Source organism: Gobio gobio, assembly GCF_949357685.1.
Source record: "Gobio gobio genome assembly, chromosome: 12".
Taxonomy (NCBI): domain Eukaryota; kingdom Metazoa; phylum Chordata; class Actinopteri; order Cypriniformes; family Gobionidae; genus Gobio; species Gobio gobio.
In genome coordinates, this window is record NC_137105.1 from 42578405 (window position 1) to 42601321 (window position 22917).

Sequence of the window (22917 nt, forward strand, 5' to 3'; positions counted from 1 at the left end):
ATATCGTTGTCTCGTCTCGTGTTGGATTCTTCAGTAACAGAAACGCCGTGGAGTGATAAGTGGAAAATGAGTGCCGCAGCGAGCGAGGAAAATGTAGATAAAACAGGGAAACAAGTCAGCTCACCAGTATGGCAGTGTTTTGGATTTTATAAGTCTGACCGTAGTCAGACCAAACTTGTTTTACCACCTTAAGCCTTGTTTATACTTTCGTCTGTCTCTGCAGCGCGAGCCTCCGATGATTGCGCGCGCACCTCGTCCGTTTGGGGACGTGTTTATACCCGCCGTTGTGCTATTCTTTGAAACGACATGGAGAGGTACTCTGCATCAGTGCCTTATGACAAAGCATACAAAGAAATGCGCCAAGCCCTATTCTATTCACACATATTATTTTAAACAATGAAAATAACTTAAAGTTTCCACCTTTTCATTGACATCATGCTCGCCGTTATGACTAGTCGGGAAACAACGTGTAGTCTGACATGTTTCTTGTCCACAACACAACAACAATTTATGAGTCAAAATTGCATTATCTGACACAGTGACGCATAATCTGACAGTGATTATCGTAGCAGACAAAAATATTGTGTAGTCTGAACCCGGCATTAGTCTTTTCATTTTAGCAATGCAAGTCGATGTTTGGCCAACACCAACACAACGTGAACAACATTGGTCATGTTGTGTGTAGGGTGAAGATATAATGACAATGACTTCATAATTATTAGTAGGAGGCCACACTTCTTGTTATTATGCATGATAAATGTGTGTGGTGTGTACGAGTCGGTGTGTGTGCGTGTATTCCCGCTGATTTGACTCATGCTTTATTCAGAGTGTGCGCCGCGGGGGCCGTTCCTCCTCAGTAATGCCGGCCCATCAGCAGCGTTACCCAGTCGACTGAGCACAGCGGGGCAATGGGGCGGCCTCTGTCACTCCACCGACAGAGAAACCAACGCTCTGCCCTTAAAACACTTCACACTATTTTCACCTCACCCTGGTCAGTATAATTGATGGTTCTCTGCTTGCTGTAACCTCTGTGGTAAGCCTAAGTTAGGATATTCAAATAATAATCATCAGCAAAACCCATCAAAAAAATAAACAGTATGTATATTAAAAGACAAGACACGAGAATATTAATATTGCAACAAGAATTTTAAAAATAAAGCAAGTCGTCTACTAAAGAAAGTTGTACCCTGAGCTCCACAAATCAACTGCATGCAAAATTCATGAACTCAGTTACTCAGAGACCTTGAAGAACCATAAACCTTTAAATCAATTAATTTGTGCCCTTAGCAAAATATCTACTCATTAGACAGGTCCTCTTTTGCTGTGGCCAGTGGAAAAATGTATATCGTGGCACTGTGATTCCTCTAAGAAGTCCAGCAGCTCTATGAAATAATTTACCAAATTTAACTTGTTTACTTGGGAGAATGCAAGATCTCCTCCCTCATTATTTAAAGATGACATTAACACACCTAATTTCAGTGCATCGTTTCCTCAATGATAGAGATTAGATCTAGCAACAGAGGAGATCTTTGCATCTAAATATAGTTTTACACAATGCTCACTAGTAATTATGTAACTCAATAGCAGTAAAGTGCACAGCTGAGGTCTCCTAATTGTGTTGTGAGTGCACAGGGTCTTTCTTTCGTCAAGAGATCCAAAGTTCTCCATAGGCGGTCTGTCAGAATGAATCATTTATGTATTTAAGGAATGTGAGGTCAGGTCTGAAAGCCACAACAGAGCTCTGAACTCATGCCAACACAGCACACAGCAGGACGGCACACCACACATTCAGGTCAAAGTGCACCGGAATGTGCTTGAATCTCTGAAACAAATAAATCTGATTGATAAGACATGGAAAAAAAATTATATACAAAAATTAGCGCATGCGATAAATTTTTTTCAGTTGAATGCGCTAAAAATATTTAATGCAATTAACGCAGCATCCGTTCTTTATGTCATCCTTTGGCTAGCGTTACATTATATGATCACGCTCTTCATTCATAAATGCTTTTAAACCATTCAAGCACGACAAGAGAAGTGTGTGACACAACGCACAGAAAGACGCACGTCAGATCGTGTGCAAAGACAGCGCATCTGAATCGAGTTCTCATTCGAGAACAAACAATAACACACAGAATTGTCAGTTTTGTCATGTATTCTCATAAGAGCAGTCTTAAATGAGTTAAATAACATCTTAAATGAATGCAGCGGCAGATCTTAAAGTGACAGCAGCCTAATAAACCAGTTGCTGTGATGTCTGTCATTTGCTAATCAAAGAACAAAGGTAACTTGTAATTGTAGCTTTAATTAGGATTAATCTATATTTAATTTATAATTTATGCAGTTAAGACTATAAAGTGTCTGATAACTTTATTCAATTTCTGTATATTTCCAACCTGTAAGACAAGACTAATACGTGTAGAAATTGATAGCTTTCAATTATACTGTAAATGTTGAATGTCTATTGTCTTTTTCATAGAGACATCGGTAGCAGTATTAGTATCAGTGATACTGGCCTTCATTCATAAAAAGATGCCATTACAACAAATATTTTAAAATATAATGTCTTTAAGTTGTTTCTACATTAATTTGGAGTAACTGTGAAATTACAATTACAACTGTGGATTACAATATAGCAATAATATATATATATATATATATATATATATATATATATAAAATAAGAAAAGTGAAATGGAGGTTTCAAGAGCAACAACATTTTCATGAAGCATTGCATTTGCCACATTTTGCCTAAAATAAATGACAATCATTTAAAATGCATTTTAAAGGATCGAATTTCTCTAATCACAAATTATTAAATTAATTAGTGTTTTCAAAAGTTAACTGTGAGGTGCGCATTAGAGGACAGCAAAGGTAATCTATTTGTTATTATATTAATTATGATCTATATGTAAAAATAGAGGAAATAAACATGAACAATCAAATTTCCAATATTGACCAATACCTACTGATAGACTAAAAATAAAAATAATGCTGATAACCAATATGCTATCCATATGCCGAAAATCCCTAGCAATTTTTTAAAATCTAATTATGTTATTTGCAATGCTTCAAGAGATTGTTGTTTAATTTTTCTGGTTTTCATATGCTGTACTTTTTGCTTTAAAGGGGTGATTGATTATGATTTCAGTTAGTGTGTAATGTTGCTGTTTGAGCATAAATAGCATCTGTAAAGTTACAACACTCAAAGTTCAAAGCAAAGGGAGATATATACTTTTAAAGAAATTGCTTTTTAAGGACTACAACAAACTGCTGGTAGGGACTACACAAGCTTTCTCCCGGGTTGGTGACATCACTAACCCTGATATTTACATAAACCCTACCCCCGGGAACACACAACAAAGGGGGTGAGATTATTGTGACAGAATATGCTAATCAATGACTTGAAGATAGTTAACTCCACATCAGCTACATAAATTAATCAACTAACCATTCAGAAACGTCCCATTGCATTCTACATGTTGTCACTTCTTCTCGTCTCTCCATCATTGTGCAACTCCGGTTTGAACATAAAAGGCTGAACAGTTTCATTGCCAGTCTTCACGAGGTAATCAGAGCTGCTAACTGGAGCTCTTGAAGCTCCGCCCCATGACCAGCAGCTCATTTGCATTTAAAGGGACACAAAAACAGCATGTCTTTGCTCACCCTCAAAAAGTGACCATTTTAACATGCTATAAAAATTATCTGTGGGGTATTTTGAGCTAAAACTTCACATACACACCCTGGTGACATCAGATACTTATTTTACGTCTTGTAAAAAGGGGCAATCAACCACCCCTTTAAATCAAGGTTTATCATCATGTAATTTGCAGAGCAAATGCAATTTTGCTCAGGTTTTTAATGTCATGATTTTTACATGCCAATGCAGAAAATGAATGGGAAAAAAGCAGTCTTGAACCAAGACTGGATAAAAAGTAGGCGATAACGCATTATATTCTCCAAAGCTTTTCAACTATCAGAATGGATTCAGCAAAGTCTATTGCCTTTAGAATGTGATATTTGGTCAAGAGAAGTGTCGGTATGTGGCGCTTACCCGCTTGCGAAGGTTGCAGGTGAGGATGAGATTTCGGGAGAAGGTGTTGGCGAAGGCTGTGTAGAACTCCAGCACTTTGAGTAACGCGTCCCTCCTGATGACATGCAGGTCGCAGTACGTCAGAGCCCTCACATTAGCACAGGCATGAGCCAGTGTGGATTCCTTCCAGAACACGTCACCAAACACATCGCCCTTACCTGGGACAGACGAGAGGGATTATAGTTTTAAATGACACCATTAATAAAGTTGCAGGAAAAAAGCATGTGAACCCTTTAGCTTTTCTTGGATTTCTGCAATTGGTCATAAAATGATTCCAGTGAATTTTCAGCATCATTACTCCAGTCACATGATCCTTCAGAAATCATTCTGATTTGCTGATGTGGTGCTCAAGAAACATTTCTTATTATTATCAAAGAGTTGTTTAATATTTTTGTGGAAACCGTGATTTTTTTCTGTATTCTTTCATGAATAGAAAGTTCGAAAGAACAGCTTTTGATCAATTTAATGTGTCTTTAATTATTAAAATGTTAAAATGACTTGAAGATCGGGTCACATTCAATGACACATTTTTTCAGAAATGGTTCACATAAGTTTTACTGCAACTGTAAATATTGATAGTTCTAGCTATGGGGCTTGTATTTGACCTTTTTTGTGTACTCTGAATCAGACAGACTGACTTGATCTTACTACAGTAGGACATAAGTATCTTCTAAGTTCTCACACCACGCTCATGAGAGAATCAGTACAAAGTACCCAGTGTTCAGAGCTTTTGATGAGGGGCATCATTAGGAGCCCAGCAGGTTTAGTCTTCTGGGTTCAAGTAAACGCCTTGGGGCTAATTAACTAACAGCACTCGCATCTTATTTCATTTCATAATCATTAAAGTAAAAGAGCATCTGATATGATTCCCCATTAGAGAAAAGAGGCATTAACTTCCTCTGTACAGTGTTTCATTAGGTCTAATGTCACATTATTTGTGGTTACACCATGTCAGTGAAGAGCAAGTCACATTCTTGTGGCAGTGGTACATCAGCAAGGCTCGCGAGATAAAGAGATCAAAATAATAGTCCAGTCAAGGAGAAAGAGAAAACTCTTAAATATGCACACGTGTTCTTCACAACAAAATAGCCATCTGTTTTTATTGTTCATAGTGGAATTGGTTTCAGGCTCAGAGTTAAATACAGCGTTAGTAAATGTAGCAGAGACATTTGGAAAAATAAAGCTACAACACATCTAGAAGATGCACGGGCCAGGATTGTTGTTGCTTTCTCAAATTCCAATAAGATGTTTACAAGCCTGGACTTCCTCATCTTTTACGAGAGAGGTCTGTATTTGTGCTTAAAAATATGCCTGTTTCTCTGGTCATCGTTATAGCACTGGCTGCACTGAGGCCGTGTGAACTATCAGTACACATCCCTGTGAAACAAAAGACTCAACAATCAATTGAAGGAGAATCGGCCCCCACAGTTCCATTACAGCAGGATAAGACGCCGTGGACAGAGTAACAAATGCCACATATAGCACACGGAGTGGACCGTGGGCTTTTATGTTACTTCAGAGAATGAATGTTAGCGAGTTCACTGTGCAAAACCCTGTGTGAGAACCATATTTTAGGATCCACTGCGTTAGTATTGTGTCCTTTATACGTTTATTTTTCTGCACTTATCCAAAGCTTTATATGTTTTTGGAGCTGTATGTGCCCTCAGGAAAAACCTGCAGAGCACTTAAGTATTACAGTACTACAATCTGCCAAATTTTGCAGCATTAGCCTTTCTTGATTTTAATGAGAATGCTGGGATGTCGTGCAGGAATTATTTATATATTGAAGTAAAACAGATTCTTTATTTATTCAAGAATATCCAACCTGCTTAAAAACCTGTGACCATGTCTTATGCCACTGAATATTTCTTAGGGTGGCTTAATTTTTGTACAGGGACCTATTTTGGCCATTGCTATTAAACACAATGGTATTTAACATTTTCACCATTGCAACTGGACAATGACCGTGAGAAACCAAGGAACTTAAATATACAAGGTGACAAACTTAATTACAAACATGTGTGTGCGTTAAATTAGTATCCATGACAACCGATGGTGGTGGGAAACTAGAACAAAGGAAACAGGTAACAGAAGAGAAACAAATGAAAGCCCTTGAAAATGAAATGAATACTAACTAGACATGACAGAACTCCCCCCTCCGGAAGGCAGCTCCCGACGCCATAAAAGAAGAGAGTAAATAGTACTTTTAGGAGGGAGAGTCATAACAGGTTTTAGAAGAGAGTACCATGGTGGATCTGATAGAGGGAGGAGCTAGGGAGGAGATTAATGCAGGCGGAAGCAGACAAAAGTCCCAATTACAGGCGGCAGAAGAAAGTACCAGGGTGGATTAGATAGAGGGAGAAAACAGGGAGGAGGCGATGGTAGGATGATGCAGATGGAAGCCTAGAGCACAGGTGGTACAAAGGCCCATGGCGGAATGGTAGAGTTAGCGGCCCAACCGCCAGCGATAGAGTAGAGAGACCTAGGCGAGGCTGAGGCCATAGGATCCAGAGGCCTATGCGGAGCCACAGAGTCAAGCACTTGAGGGTGTGGGTGGACTGAGGTGACTCCAGTGCGACCGAGGACCAAGACGGATTCAGGGGTGAGGCAGAGCCCGACAGAGCCGAAGGGACGAAGCACAGCAAGAAGCCTAGAAGTCGGCGCCGCAGCCAGAGTGACGTCTGACCAAGTTAGAGTCGATGTTGAAGATTTTATTATTTAGAAAACTAGTAATTTAATATAATATAAGCTGTATGTGAGAACACTATTATATTTCAACTGTGTGCTGACTGAGTGGACTTTTTGAAGCCTGCAGAAGGCCTGAGGTGCCTCCAGGCGACAATATGTCTACAAAAGACTGGATATGTGTGCTGGGCTAATATATGTTTGCTTTGTATCTTTCTAGAGATTTTTTCTCACTATAGTCCCCTTTATCTTGCTCACTGGGGTTGTAAGGCAGTTAACGCAATACGTAATCTGTTTACATACATTTATTGTGACATTAATTTGCTTATACAAATCACTTTTAATTGAAAATGTTCTTCGGGTTTATACATCCAACATTAAGCATAGCCGATTTAAGTTTGGAAACAATATGTTGTATTTATAATGTCACACTTACTACTTATCTAACAGTTTAAATGTTGTTTCATACATACAAATATATAGATGGATTTTAGGAAGGGTGTCCCTCATAAAAGGTTCATCATATTTGGGGGTCCTTGGAATCATAAAGTTTGAAAACCCCTGATGTATAGGAAGAATGTATGGTATAAATGTGTGAGCAAAGCAGAAGCCTGGAGTTGTCTCCTGCAGGAGACGAAAAATAAAGCCTTTCTGAAATCAAAGATCTTTGAAAAGTGATATTTTACAAGAGAGGAAAAAATCTACAACACCGACTGGGAAATGGGCTGAGGTATTGAATTAAGGGAATGGCGACGTGAAGCAAAGCCATGGGATCCACACTCCAAGTCAGAGCTGGTGCCCAGAAGCTCTAAGGCAGATACAACTTAAATGATAAATCCAATGTTAGAGCTGAGGGAAGGCATCAGCGAAGGTGGGGCCGAGAAACCACCTAGCCTAGGCAGAGGAGGTGGACAAGGGAGGCAGGGTGGGTGTATTCTCCACAGGGATTTAAGCTGGGCAAGACCAATGGCAATGAAGTCTTTGAGCTGGGCAGGACCAGCGGCCATGATGGCTTTGAGCTGGGCTGGGCTGGGCCGGAACAGCGGCGATGAAGGCTTTGGGCTGGGTGGAATCAGTGGAGGAAGGCTGTCATCTTCCTCAAGCTCCTCTGAACATCCCACAGGCTCATGTGTAGAAGTCGGCCCACACCTGGTCAGACAAGGCGATGACTTTTGGTTCCAGGATGTACGTGGCTCTGACTTCATTGCAGGCATTGGTATAGGCTCAGGGTCCGTGACGGGGGTCAGCGCAGTGTCCAGCTCTGTGTTGGGCTCAGGCTCCTTTCCTGCCGTGGGCGAGTCCTCTGGCTCTACAGTGGCCGTTAACGCTGGCATCAGCAGAGGGTAAGCACACTATAGACACCAAAGGTTCTCCTCTCTCTAGGTTCCTTTCTCCATGTTCTGCAATTCCAGGGGGCTAAAATAGTTAGCCCCTGTCCAATACAGAGACTTTAATGTCTCACATCATTAAAGTTTGTTTTTACAGCGAGTTGACAAAAGCGGGCAAAGTACTTCACGATAGAGAGGTCCTCACGGGCTAATTCACTGAACTCGGCTGCAAAATCCTTCTTCTTTTCTGGTCCGATATTCTGTTACATTTTATCCCAGGGATGAAGAAGGTGGGCGAAGTATAACTTGATTTATTAACATAAAGAAAAAACTCAGGCAATACACTAACAACGAACACAAGCAAAACAATACGAACAGAAACACAACCCAGACCATGACAGTGAGAAACAGAGGAACTTAATGAGGAAACATTTTTTTACAGTGAAGACAAAAGGAAGATTGATAACACTTTATTTTACAGTGTCCTTGTTGCATATGTTACATGTACTTACCATAGTAATAACAGTAAATTATGCATAATTACTTGCAACTAACCCTCAACCAAACCGTAATCCTACCCTAAACCCTATAGTAAGTACATGTTGTTAAATAATATTACTCAGTACTTAAATGTATAATTACACTGTAACAATGACACCTTCAAATAAAGTGTAACTGGACAATTTGATCTTTTATAATTTAATTTCATTACCTGAAGAAACTTATTTCACTATAAAAAAAAACTTTGGAGCAATGAAAAGGTTCTACGGATGTAAAAAGTTCTTCATGGGACTATCAATGCCAATAAAGAACCTTTATTTTTAAGAGTGTATATTTGTGTAATTGGATTATAGTAACTGATAAATGTACCAACTCCCCAATGTGACAACTAACCCCTGAGGTCTCCCTTGAATTGTTGTTTTTATTTCCAGAGTGGAAAGAATGATTTTAGCTCACCTAAAATGGCAATAACCTCATCATCCTGAATGACCTCCAGCGATCCAGACACCACGAAGCAAAGAGTGTCCACACTCTCCCCTGCGTGGAAGATGAGATCTCCTGGAGCGCAGTGTGTAGTCTGGAACTCTACCGCCAAAGAGCGCAGACAGCCGTCACTGGCCAGCCGAAAGGCAGGGTGCTCGTTGAAAACCTGGCGGTTCAGGTGCACACAGATGTCTGCACGCATGTCCTTAGGACAGATGGACAGAACCTAACAAGAAAGCAAGGAAACCTATGTCTTAATGACACATTCTCTCAAACGTATGTACAGTACACAATGAAACTCTTATAGTAGCTGAGATCATTTGTTCTATTTTTGACCAGCAACTGCATATTAAAGATATTTTTGCTACAAAAATAAGGAAAAAGTGAAGTATAAATCAGGGATAAAGTACAATACCAACCCCTTCGTATTGATTCCAAAGCTCTTTGCTTAATATTTGGGTCCTGATCCCCCTCTCAGGGTTTATGCTACATTAATGAACAGCTGATTGCACATTAACCCACTTATTATATGGCTACTTGTACAAAATAAAAATATATAAATAATATACATATAATATAAAATATTTAAAAGATAAAATATTTAAAAAAGTATATAAAATATGAATGAATGAAAAGTGATGAATGAATGAATATTGATAAGTAAAAAAAATGGAATGTGGAAAATGGAATAAGTCAGTTATTAAAATAATAGGCTACAGCACAGAGTTGCATTGGTAAGCAGAGAGTTTATTTGCCGTTGCTTCACTTCATTACTTAGGCTAGAAAAAAAAGAAAAGAAAGTCAAACAGAAACATGTTCAGTTGGTGGTATTTGGAAATGTCAGTTTCGGAATATTTCACTTGTGTGCTGTGTACAGTGAGAGCTAAATTAACACTGAGCTGGAGAACTTATTACAAAAAAGATCCAGAATGTTTGTACTGTAATGCTATTAACATACTAAAATGAGCTGCCTTTAACACAATTGATTAACAATTAACTTTTATGTATAATAAAAGATGATTAGAACTGATTCAGCCAGTTAATAAACATTTCAAAATGTCACACCATGTCAAATAGGGGTTTATGGAGATTGCTAAGAAAATATGTATTATCTGTAAATATCTATATCTATATCTGTCTGTTTCTCTTCATACATTACATATACAGTATATCTCCGAGTGGATTTGATAGTAACTGTAAAATAACTGACAGGAGCAATAATGTGGATTCATTTAAAACCTTTTTTTGCTGTCTTTATATCAGTATTAATTTTAGACATGTTGCAGCAGTGTACAATTATTTAGAAATATTATTTGAATGCATTGACCAAAAATTCTGTGGGTAGGTATGAATATGTATGTGTGTGTAAATGTGGCATGTACTGGACGCTTCATAAGCTAATGTTTCCATTATAGGCAGAAGCACATGCAGGGCGCTCAGTGCATGGATCTAATACACTTTACTTCACCAGAATGCAATTAAAAGTCTGCAGAAACCAATTATACTTTGTGCCTCAGTCACCTGTACAGGATCTTTCTGGTCAGGCCTATTCTATGTTCAAATTTGAACGTAATTATGCCATATGTCAATAAATGGAGAGGATTTCTCACCCCACGCTGCATTAAAACCAGTTATGAGAATCCTTTATAAGTCTAAATTTGAGCCAGGGGTTGAATAGATCTACTATATTCCCTGAGGCTTGATGCCTCCTGGGATATAATGCAATTTCCCATTCCTCTTCTAGAACGAAATAAAAAACGGGGTCTTGATGGAGAGACACTTACACAAAAAGATAGATTTTTTTGTTTAACGTTTCTGACAGAATGCTAGCATCCATCATAAAAAAGAACGTAAATGATTTCTCTTTATTTTTGGATTTTTGGAAGAGAGGATAGAGATCTGATCATGAGCCGTTATTTATGTTACCACTATAAAGAATAAAGAGAAAGTAATTAAACAATACCTTTCATTAGGGGCCAAGCACCGAAGGTGTGTGTGTATTGTATCCGTTGGCATTCTTCTTCTTCCGCTCTGGAATTCTATGGCAGCCCATAGAACCGCTCGCGGGAAAGTTATGAAATTTAACACACAGATAGAGGACAGTCTAAACTGTCACCATAACAAATTTGGCGTCTCTAACTCAATCCCTCTAGCACCACTAACTGTCCAAAGTTTCATGTACATTTGTGCTAATAACTTTTGAAAATGTTTCTTATTCCTTGGCTCAAGATCATTTTCATTTTCCGTCGTGAATGTTTTTTGCCATTTTGAATCTTCCGAAAAACCTACTTTTGAAAATTGAACCAGATCATCTTCAGACCATGTTGAAAAGTTCAAATTCAAGTTTCATTCGTCAAACCGTTCTCAATTAACACGCGATTTATTTCGAAAAAATCACGCCAAAATGGACGTGAGGCTGTTTGAACGCAACACTTTAGCTATTTTTGCTTATAACTTCTGAAATTTTGGCCAAAAATCACAAAACTGGTCTCTGTAGATTTGGTGTTGCATGCCGAGACACACAATACCCAATTTTCCCATATCGGACATTTTTAATTTTGTTGTAAAATGCTATATTCTGTTGTATTCTGTTGTTGTAAAATGCTAGAGAGAGAAGCACCGAACATCAGGGAGAACAACTAGTGTGTGAGTTTCTGTATTCATTTTCCTCACTTGATCTGTAGTTCAACTTTTGTTTAGAACATTGTATGTGTGCTGTAGTTGGCCGTTTGTTGTAGTCTCGTTTGTTATCGTTTGACCTCGTGCGAGCTAACGCGTTTCACTGGGCGTGGCCATAAGCCAGCGTGGTATTTAGAGCGTGCACTGTTTACATTGTGTCAGAGAGAAGCACCGAACATCAGGGAGAACAACTAGTGTGTGAGTTTCTGTATTCATTTTCCTCACTTGATCTGTAGTTCAACTTTTGTTTAGAACATTGTATGTGTGCTGTAGTTGGCCGTTTGTTGTAGTCTCGTTTGTTATCGTTTGACCTCGTGCGAGCTAACGCGTTTCACTGGGCGTGGCCATAAGCCAGCGTGGTATTTAGAGCGTGCACTGTTTACATTGTGTCAGAGAGAAGCACCGAACATCAGGGAGAACAACTAGTGTGTGAGTTTCTGTATTCATTTTCCTCACTTGATCTGTAGTTCAACTTTTGTTTAGAACATTGTATGTGTGCTGTAGTTGGCCGTTTGTTGTAGTCTCGTTTGTTATCGTTTGACCTCGTGCGAGCTAACGCGTTTCACTGGGAGTGACCAGCTGTATTCACTAACGACACTTACCGTGAGTATAAATTGAGTAGTACTCCGCGGCAGCGGAAGCGGCAGCCCTCGTGTGAAGACCGAAGAGTGTAAAGACATCGACTCTACTCTGTGCGACTCCACTCGAGCAAGGACACCGACAAGGCACTTAAGTATAGCTTTCCTTCTACTTTGTCCACTTTTGTGTTTTGCTTGTTTTCATCTGTTTATTTGTCTGACCTGTTTTCATAATGTGCTTCCAAATCTCTACTATTACCACACACACCCGTAAATCACGCTCAGGAAATTCTAGACGCCGTAATCCCAATAATCTGCGTAGTGTACCTATTTCCTCTGCTACATTAATGTCCATTCCAATTGGTCTCTGGAATTGCCAGTCTGCTGTAAACAAAGCAGACTTTATTTCATCTCTTTCCACTCATTCACATCTCAGTCTCATGGCTCTAACTGAGACATGGATCAAACCAGAAGACACTGCCACCCCTGCAGCTCTCTCAAATAATTTCTCTTTTTCACACACCTCTCGCCCGATTGGGAGGGGTGGAGGTACTGGTCTGCTCATTTCAAAGGATTGGAAATTTGAGCCCATCCCTTCTCTATCTGGCAACAGTTCATTTGAATCACACTCAATCACGATCACTCACCCGGCTAATATCCATGTTGTAGTTATTTATCGCCCTCCAGGTCAACTGGGTAACTTCTTGGAGGAGTTGGATATGTTACTCTCTCACTTCCCCGAGGATGGCACTCCTCTGGTACTGCTCGGTGACTTCAACATTCACCTTGATAAACCACAGGCTGCAGACTTCACCACTCTTCTGACCTCATTTGACCTTAAGCGAGTATCTACTGCAGCTACTCACAAATCAGGTAATCATCTGGACCTTATCTACACGCGCTACTGCTCCACCGACGACCCTTTAGTTACTCCATTGCACACCTCAGATCACTTTCTCATCACTCTTAACCTCCTACTGACTCCTGACACAACACACACTCCTCCCCAGATCACCTTTCGGCGTAATCTACGCTCACTCTCTCCCTCCCGTCTATCCACTATGGTTTCATCCTCACTCCCTCCACCTGCTCAGTTCTCAGCACTGGACACTAACAGTGCTACTGACACTCTTTGCTCCACTCTAACATCTTGCTTGGACAACCTCTGTCCCGTTTCAACCAGGCCAGCCCGCACCACTCCCTCTGCCCCCTGGCTGTCTGATGTTCTCCGCGAACATCGTTCTGGGCTCCGGGCGGCAGAGAGGAAGTGGCGAAAAACTAAAAACACTACTGACCTGACCCTGTATCAGTCTCTCCTTGCTTCTTTCTCTGCTAATGTCTCCACTGCTAAATCTACATACTACCACAACAAAATCAACAACTGCTCTGACTCTCGTGCACTTTTCAGAACATTCTCTTCACTCCTTTGTCCTCCTCCCCCCCCTCCTTCATCAACTCTTACAGCTGGCGACTTTGCATCATTTTTCACAAATAAAATCTCCTCCATCAGCAGCCAATTCTCCGCACCACAAACCGACACGCACATCTCAACAACCATCACACATACGCTCCCCTCTTTTTCTCTGCTCTCTGAAGCTGACATCTCCAAACTCATCCTTTCCAACCACCCCACTACCTGTCCACTGGACCCTATCCCCACTCACCTCCTTCAGGCCATCTCTTCTTCTGTTACTCCTGCACTCACTCACATTGTCAACACCTCTCTTCACACCGGGACTTTCCCCACAGCATTTAAGCAGGCTCGGGTAACCCCACTGCTTAAGAAACCCTCTCTGAACCCAGCACTTTTAGAAAACTACAGACCGGTATCCCTTCTGCCTTTCATTGCAAAGACACTCGAGCGAGTTGTTTTTAACCAGCTCTCTACGTTTCTTGAACAGAACAACCTCCTGGATATCAACCAATCTGGCTTCAAAAGTGGCCACTCAACTGAGACTGCCCTGCTCTCGGTTACCGAAGCACTGAGACAGGCAAGAGCGGCTTCCAAATCCACAGTACTTATCTTACTGGATTTGTCTGCTGCTTTTGACACAGTTAACCACCAGATACTCCTGTCAACTCTCATGGAGATGGGCATCTCAGGAACTGCTCTCCAGTGGCTCAAGTCTTACCTCTCAGGTAGGTCCTTCAGAGTGTCATGGAGAGGTGAAGTGTCTAAGTCACATCATCTAGCCACTGGAGTACCCCAGGGCTCAGTGCTTGGACCACTTCTCTTCTCCATCTACATGTCATCACTGGGAACTGTCATTCAGAAACATGGCTTTTCCTATCATTGCTACGCTGACGACACTCAACTCTACTTCTCATTTCAACCAGATGATCCCACGGTTGGTGGTCGTATCGCTGCCTGCCTAACAGACATTTCTGCCTGGATGAAGGAACATCACCTGCAACTCAACCTTCCAAAGACAGAACTGCTTGTGGTCTCAGCCAACCCAGCACTTCATCATAATCTCTCCATTCAGCTAGGATCATCAACCATAACTCCGTCCAGGACAGCCAGGAATCTTGGAGTTGTGATTGATGATCAGCTAAAATTCACTGACCACATTACTGCAACATCCCGGTCCTGCAGATTTGCGTTATACAATATTAGGAGGATCAGACCCTTCCTATCAGAGCAGGCCACACAACTCCTGGTCCAAGCTCTTGTTCTCTCCAGACTGGACTACTGTAATGCTCTTCTAGCGGGCCTTCCGGCATGCACTATCAAACCCTTGCAACTGATCCAGAATGCAGCGGCAAGGGTGGTCTTTAACGAGCCGAAGAGAGCGCACGTCACGCCTCTCTTCATCAATCTCCACTGGCTGCCAATAGCTGCTCGCATCAAATTCAAGTCACTGGTGCTCGCCTTCAAAGCAACCACTGGCTCTGCACCAATATACCTAAACTCGCTTGTTCAGACTTACACACCCTCCAGGAGCTTACGGTCTGCCAGTGAACGACGCCTTGTAGTGCCATACCAAAGAGGCATGAAATCACTCTCACGGAGCTTTTCCTGGACTGCCCCCACCTGGTGGAATGACCTGCCTATCTCAATTCGAGCCGCCGAGTCTGTAGCCATTTTCAAAAAACGGCTAAAGACACGTCTTTTCCAGCAGCACCTAACCAATCAAGAATAGCACTTAACATTCCATTCGATTCATTTTCTGTCTGTCTAATTTATTTAAAAAAAAAAAAAAAAAAAAAAAAAAAAAAAAAAAAGTTGTGTGTTCTGTGTTAGATTAACTGAGACTTGTTACAGCACTTGCATACTGTAGCCCTTGACCGTTCTAGTTGCTTCTATTGCTCTCATTTGTAAGTCGCTTTGGATAAAAGCGTCTGCTAAATGACTAAATGTAAATGTAAATGTATATTCTAACGCATTGGTGTATCGTTATGAATCTCGGCACGTGTCTTCGGCACCATGCCTTGAAGGTACTCAAAAAGTTTGAGGCAGCGACACCTTGTAGTCAAAAGTTATAATGAAATTTCCAAAACTTTTGATTAAATTTGCCAATTTTAATAGACTTAATAGATTTCTTGGGTCATGCCGAGAACATAGATACCAGATAACTTCCTGTTCGCCATTTTGATTTTCTTTTAAAACCTACTTTTTCGAACAATTCCTTTTGTTTGTCCGATTTTCACCAAAATCGAATTGTATCATCTTCAGACTGTGCCAACAAAAAGTTAGGGATTTCGTGTTGATAGACAAAACCGTTTTCGTATAGCGCTGCAACAAAGCTGAGGCATGATGCCAAAATGACTCTGAGGCTGTATCTCTGCAATGCTTTGGGATATTAATACCAAACTTTGCATGTGTCATTGTCACCTTACTCCAGGGGTGTCCAAACTCGGTCCTGGAGGGCCACTGTCCTGCAGAGTTTAGCTCTTACTTGCCTCAACACCTGTCTGGAAGTTTCTAGTATGCCTACTACGACCTTGATTAGCTGATTCAGGTGTGTTTAATTGGGGTTGGAGCTAAACTTTGCAGGACAGTGGCCCTCCAGGATCAGGATTGGACACCCCTGCCTTACTCTGACCACAACACATCAGTTTCATAACAGCGCAACCTATTGGCCGAAAGTGATAATCCATTAAAACACATTACTAGTGATTGTATTAGATTTTTCAGGCATTTTGCCTAAAATCATCTTAATATGCTTTTAATTGCTCATTGTTGCAGTTGGTCTGATGCTTCCAGCCATGTTGGCTTGACTTGTCGTGTTCTTTGCGCTTGGCCCCGATAATTGCTGCTTGCAGCTATATTTATCAGTGTTTTTTTAAAATGTGTCTTTCCCAGTCAACAAGAACTGGTGGAATCAGCCACAATCGCTGTCTGAAGAAATTAAACATGCATAAATAATTAATAAATTATGCAGACCGTTAAATTGCAAAGTTTCACACATAATTGTTCGATAAAAAGTAACAAAAATGTATAAAAAAGACCCACAAAAGAAAAGAGGCTATTGATTTTTTTATGGTGACAAATTGTGTGGGGTTTAAATGCCCTATAACTTGTATATTTATTAATTACATGATTTTCAATCAAAAATATCCAAACTTTGCATTTCTTTTTACACTAATCATATTTCTCCATTCAAAAAAATTTAATAAGCGAAAATAACAAATTTCCCTCAAGGGGGCTTTTCTACACTTTGTACCCTACATTTAGATCTCTGCACAAAGTATGTGTTAAGTGCATCAGAAAGAGGAACAGGTTTACTCACCTTTTCTGTGTCTATGCCTTTGGTCATGGCCCATGTTGACACAATGTAGTCCATAACTCTCTCACTCAATCCTTTAGGCACCTGATAGAGCTTCAGGAAGTCTCTCACATTGTTCAGCATCTCATGGTAGCGATTGGTGTTCGTGTACATCTGCTGAAAGATGGTGGTCACGTTTCCAAAGATAGTGGCGTACAGAAGAGCTGCAAATCAGAGAGGGGAGAGAATGAACTACAGGGCACTTTAGAAAGCTGCTATATATAAAAATCAAAGGCTAGACTCAAGTGAGAGTGTCTAAAAGTATCTGAAGAGAAATGAGGGCGGTCAATCGCTGGTCGAGGAGAGTTTTATATCGATGCTAGTGTATGAAATAGAGATCAGATGCAATTTGGACATTCTCTGTGTTTTAAAATCAATGTAATATACCTTATCAATCACAAAGTAAAACCTGCAGTGCTGTTAAAAACATGATTCTGACTGACAACTGAAAACAATCATTTAATTTCCTAACTGTATGCATGCACATATTTTTGGATAAAAGCTCCTTGCAAATATTTTCACACAAAATTCATGTTTCATCAATAATTTTACACCGCAATTGGAGCTACAGTAGGGCCAGCCTTCGCTCCCCACGTGCATCAATGAGCCTTGGCCGCCCATGACCCTGTCGCCGCTTCACCACTCTTCCTTCCTTTGACCACTTTTGATAGATACTGATTACTGCAGACCGGGAACACCCCACAAGAGCTGCAGTTTTGGAGATGCTCCCAGTCCCAGTCGTCTAGCCATCACAATTTGGCCCTTGTCAAACTTGCTCAAATCCTTATGCAAGCCCATTTTTCCTGCTTCTAACACATCAACTTTGAGGACAAAATGTTCACTTGCTGCCTAATATATCCCACCCACTAACAGGTGCCGTGATGAAGAGATAATCAGTGTTATTCACTTCAGTGGTCATAATGTTATGTCTGATCGGTGTATATAAATATATATATATATATATATGTGTGTGTGTGTGTTTGTGTCTGTGTGTAAATATACTGTATATATCAGCAATTATTAGTGAATGACACAATATAAAATGAAAAAAAAAATGTAATCAAACTTATTATTGGCTCCTAAATATGCCAAACGTCAAAGAAGATTTCAAGCCTTCACAGAAATATCTTCAAAGCAACAGCTATGAAGCTTTTTGTTCTTCTAATATATATTTGCAAGCAGACATTGGCAATATCCCCCTAAATCCTATCCCAACGTACACCCGAGCGTTTCCATGGAAACACAGACTAAAATAGTTTCTGAAATCTATTGTTATTTTGTTACCAGTATGTTCTCAGAGGGTGGACAGGGAAATGGCTTAGACAGAAAGGATGATCAGCATCGGCAGAGAGGTAAGATTCCAGTGGAAACCGAGAGGTGTGGGTAATGCACTTTAAATCACATCAGTGATTGACAAGATCCCAGTCATTCAGAGAACAGAGCGGGGTCTGTGCACCAGTCTTCCTTTGCATTCAACCTCTTTTGACATGCATTCCAAAGACCAGCGGGAGCTTGATCAACATTAATGGTCTATGCAAACCAAAGCATTAATTAACTGCCCATGTGAGTGAACGCAGGCTGAGTGATGATAATAGTGTTTGCACTCTGATGCAGCAATTCATTTCTAGCCAAGATACCAGTGATGCAGATCAATTTTGGGCCAATGATTCATTCGTGTGACAGTCATCTGCCTGTTTTTACTAGTGTAATCAATATGAACGAGCACAATAAAGAGTCATCAACAGCGACATATTTTAAACTTGTCTTGTGCGTGTAAGACGAATACGTGTCGGCCCACATGATAACACACACCTGAATGATAACCAACAGGGCACAGACAGTGTCATTTATACACACAGGCAATTGTAGTACAATAAGTTCAGTTTTACATAATGTAAATATGTGTTTGATTGGCAATTAAGCGGGGATTATACAGAGCTTACAGTTAATTGATAGGCTTGTTTTTTCAGTGGCTGTGTTCACTGTTATTATAAAGGTCATGCAAGAACATGATGAACAACAAGAAACTGAGCTAACGCAATAGGGAATTGCACTCCATTGCATAGACTGTGAAAATTGAACATTTAGAGCTAACAAAAGAAAACAGAGAGAGAGAAAAAATTTGAAACAATAAGGAAGCTCATAAAGAACATGGGAAAGGAACTGGGTAAAACAAATTAACGTTTTACGGTTCAAAAGTTTCAGGTCTGTATTTTTTTTTGTAAAGAAATTAATATTTTTATCTTGCAAGAATTCATTAAATTGGTCAAAAATTACACTAAAACATCTGTAATGTTCTTTTGAACTTTCTATTCAGTAACAAATCTTGAAGCACTCAATGGTTTTCAACATGGTGATAATAACAAATGTTTCTTGAGCACCAAATCAGTAGCCTGGCTCCGCCCTCCTACGTACTTCCGCTCAATTTAAATTTTCCTTCAGTACTCCGTCTGGGATTGCGGTATATTCTCTGGTTTTCTCCGGTCAAATTTTAACCGGTCCAATCAGCGAACAGAGGGAGTGGCTGAGAACGATGACGTTGATGTTGTGCGCTAATTTGAGATGACACATTTCACGACCATTCTGATTCTGATGAGCTGTTCTGAAGCGCAAAGTATGGTCGAGATGGCCGTTGCCATTTTGGCAGCGCGTCACTCCCGGATAACAGAAAATGGGCAAAAAGGCGGGACGTGGGCGGACCTTAAGTGACGCGATGACTAACAGACAGCAGATAAATGGCTATCCGACTGTCACTCGAAGTGGCCACGCCCTTAATTGTGCAGAACTTTAAGGCTTTATATAATGTAAACAAATGAGTTATAAAAAAATTCACCCCCCTCACAGTTGTCATGAAGGGCAAAATTAGCCGTATAGACCAAAACCACAATTTGTACCAGGCTGTAAACATGTTTTATTCTGCTGTGAAGTTGGGCATTTTAACATGGGGCTCAATGAGATTCTGCTCCCTTCTGGAGCCTGTCCCTAGTGGCCAGTCGATGAATTGCAGTTTAAGGCACTTCCGTGTTGGCTTCAAGAGAAACTGCGGGAGGTTGCCGCTTGGTCACGACCAAACGTTAGCGATTAGTTATGGCAGATCCAGAGTGGCTCTGGGCAGATCCAATAGTTTTAAACTTCAACAGAGTACCCGCCTACAAGGAAGTAAACGCTTGTCAATGGAGAGTGGCCAGACTCTCTGTACAAATGAAATGTACGAGAGTCTGGTAGGACCAGGCTACCAAATCAGCATATTAGAATGGTTTCTGAAGGATCATGTGACACTCATAGAGGTTTGGAACAACTCGAGTGTGAGTAAATGATGACAGAATTTATTCTAAGTTTTTGAGTGAACTATCCCTTTATGCTAAATTAAAAATGCAAAACTATAATAACTTTTTCTCTTGTATGGAACAGAAAAGAAGATATTTAGCAGAATGTCCAAGCTGTTTTTTTTCCCAATCAACACAAGTGGACAGCTGTGGAATTGTCCATTAGCAAAGATGGCATGATGATGTGATTTGGAGGGGGGATGGTGCACATGGAGTTAATATTCCATCTCTTTAGCTCTGTAGTCTTACTTGCTCTCCATGAGCATCAAGCCCCATCAATTCTGCATTACTTCGCATTCATGGCCTAATCAAATCTACTGAAGACATGATAGTGGGTGGTCCCTTCACGAGAAGGAAATATTATATCCCTATGGGTGTTGAATAAATGTTGATTGATGGAGTCAAAAAATGGTTGCGTGTTAGCCAGACATCATTCCTCATCGCCATTTCTGGCACCATCGTTTTCATAAATGTCTTCTCTTCTCCACTGAAGCAGACATTTTCTCATTAGGTCAGGGTAATAGCCAATTTGATGCCATTTTATGCGGCGGTAATGGGAATAACAAAGGCCTTGCAGATGCACTTTTGATGATGGCTGATGGAATAAGAAAGAGTGGTACCGGACTGGAGAGGATTTTCGATTGCACTGGATTTATTATGCGCTGAATGCAAAAGGAGGAAATAGTCAACCTTGCCCTTTGCAATTACAGTAAAATGATACATGTGCCGTGGAGGAAGCATGCCTTGTGTCATTTACTGTTTTCAGATAGATGGGTTTTGAACTTTGAACTACTGAGTGCATGTAGAAGGTCCACCTATAAAAATGTTTGTGCAGGTCCTGAAACAGCCCATAATAAGAAAATACAGTTTATTAGAATCATTAAAATATTCTAACGCAAGGTTTCCCCAACAAAGGTTCACAGCCGAATAACAATGATTCGTTTTCTGTAGATGAATGTATCCAAAAAGTTGCTCACCTGTCTAAAAGCGTCTTTTGTGTTTTCATGGTTTCTACAAAATATTTGTAAAACTGGTTAAAAATTCTCTGGATTTAAACATTCTTGGAAATGTTTGGGATAATGTAAGGACACATCAACAAAATATACAACATTGTTCTTGTGGTTTTTGGAGATTTTAAAGGGGTGGTAAACCACGATTTCACTATTCTAACTTTAGCTAACGTGTAATGTTGCTGCTTGAGCATAAACAACATCTGCAAAGTTTCAACGTTCAAAGTTTAAAGCAAAGGGAGATATCTGCTTTTAAAGAAATCAGTTTCTAAGAACTACAGCAAACGGCCAGTAGGCGACTACACACATTCCTCCAGGGTTGGTGACATCACCAGGCTCAATATTTACATAAACCCCTCCTCCGAGAATATTAAATAAGGGGGGGGGATGAGGCCATTTTGTATTGCGGCGCTGTTGTGGTATAGTTAGGCTGGAGTGTTGTTGCCGCGATGCAGAGGAAACGCTGTTATTTTCATCCGGATTGCAGGTCTGGGGCACTTGCTCTGTTCAGCAGTCCTTGGGACGGGGGTGCGTTGCAGAGCGTTTAACATACAGCATGTTATATGCACGTGTGTTTGAGTCAGCGGGGAATCAGGCGCGCGCAGGGCTCCCTGCAGCACATCTAACAGAGGAAAACATCCACCGTCTTCGCGATTTCAATGCCAGATTTGCACAACGTCAGCTGCGTGAAAAAAACACTGCCGGTGCGTGGATGCACGACGCGCGCGCTGCACATTTCACGGAGGACAACACAAACTTCCAAAAACTTCGCGAGTTCAATACAGGATATGCACAACGGCTTGTTTTCATCGATGTGTTTTCCTGTAATAGGTTGTAGCAAGGAAGTAAACAGATGACAACGCTGTTCTGCAAACCAGTCTGTTAAAAGCTCATTCATACTTAACGTTATCCGACGAACACCTAACGTTACAAACATTAACGTTAAAATCTCAACAGCGAACCTGGCATTAGTGTAAATGATTCTTTGAGTAGAGCTTTTATGTATTGTTTATCTACAGGCATGCTAAACATGCTTCTGTGTGTGATTTGGCTAACTTACTAGTTAAAGCCAGTGCTTAGTGTTCGTTTTGGGTTAGTTCTTGCGACAGATATTTGGCTATAATCGTTCTAAAAATACAAAAGTTAAAGTGCCATTCAGTAGCGATCATTATAGATCCGCAGTCTTTACTCTCGAGGACTGAACAGGTTCTGCTCGATCATCTTCATTCAAATGTTCTGGGTCTGATTCGGGCTCAGATTGGTGTGGTTTTATTGACGCCGTTGTTTCTAATGCTGCTTTCACGTGCTCTCGGAATTATCGTAAATACGAGTTTCCTAGGTAAACATTGCACATGAACGCCCTCACATTTTGAAACTTGAATGCTATGAGCTCGTAATCACGACTTCAGAAATCGGAATTATCAAATTTCCGATAGCACGTGAAGGCAGCATAATACTGAACAGC

The 22917-nt window shown here is 40.5% G+C and overlaps 2 protein-coding genes across 2 annotated transcripts in view; one reads left to right on the top strand and one right to left on the bottom strand.

Annotated features, from left to right (window-relative positions):
- Positions 1-22917, bottom strand: part of kcnh5a (potassium voltage-gated channel, subfamily H (eag-related), member 5a) — a gene marked incomplete at both ends in the record, with an annotated part of 194654 nt that overhangs the window by 28146 nt on the left and 143591 nt on the right. Inside the window, 3 exons of the mRNA XM_079831381.1 lie at positions 4055-4251; positions 9064-9316; positions 17081-17280. Coding sequence (XP_079687507.1) covers positions 4055-4251; positions 9064-9316; positions 17081-17280 — 650 coding nt within the window. The remainder of the gene's footprint in view (positions 1-4054; positions 4252-9063; positions 9317-17080; positions 17281-22917) is intronic.
- Positions 11495-15536, top strand: LOC307135617 (uncharacterized protein; the record flags this gene model as incomplete). The annotated part of the gene is made up of 3 exons (XM_079832190.1): positions 11495-11500; positions 14249-14486; positions 14685-15536. The coding sequence occupies 3 exons, from the start codon at positions 11495-11497 to the stop codon at positions 15488-15490; spliced, it is 1050 nt and encodes a 349-aa protein (XP_079688316.1). The 3' UTR covers positions 15491-15536.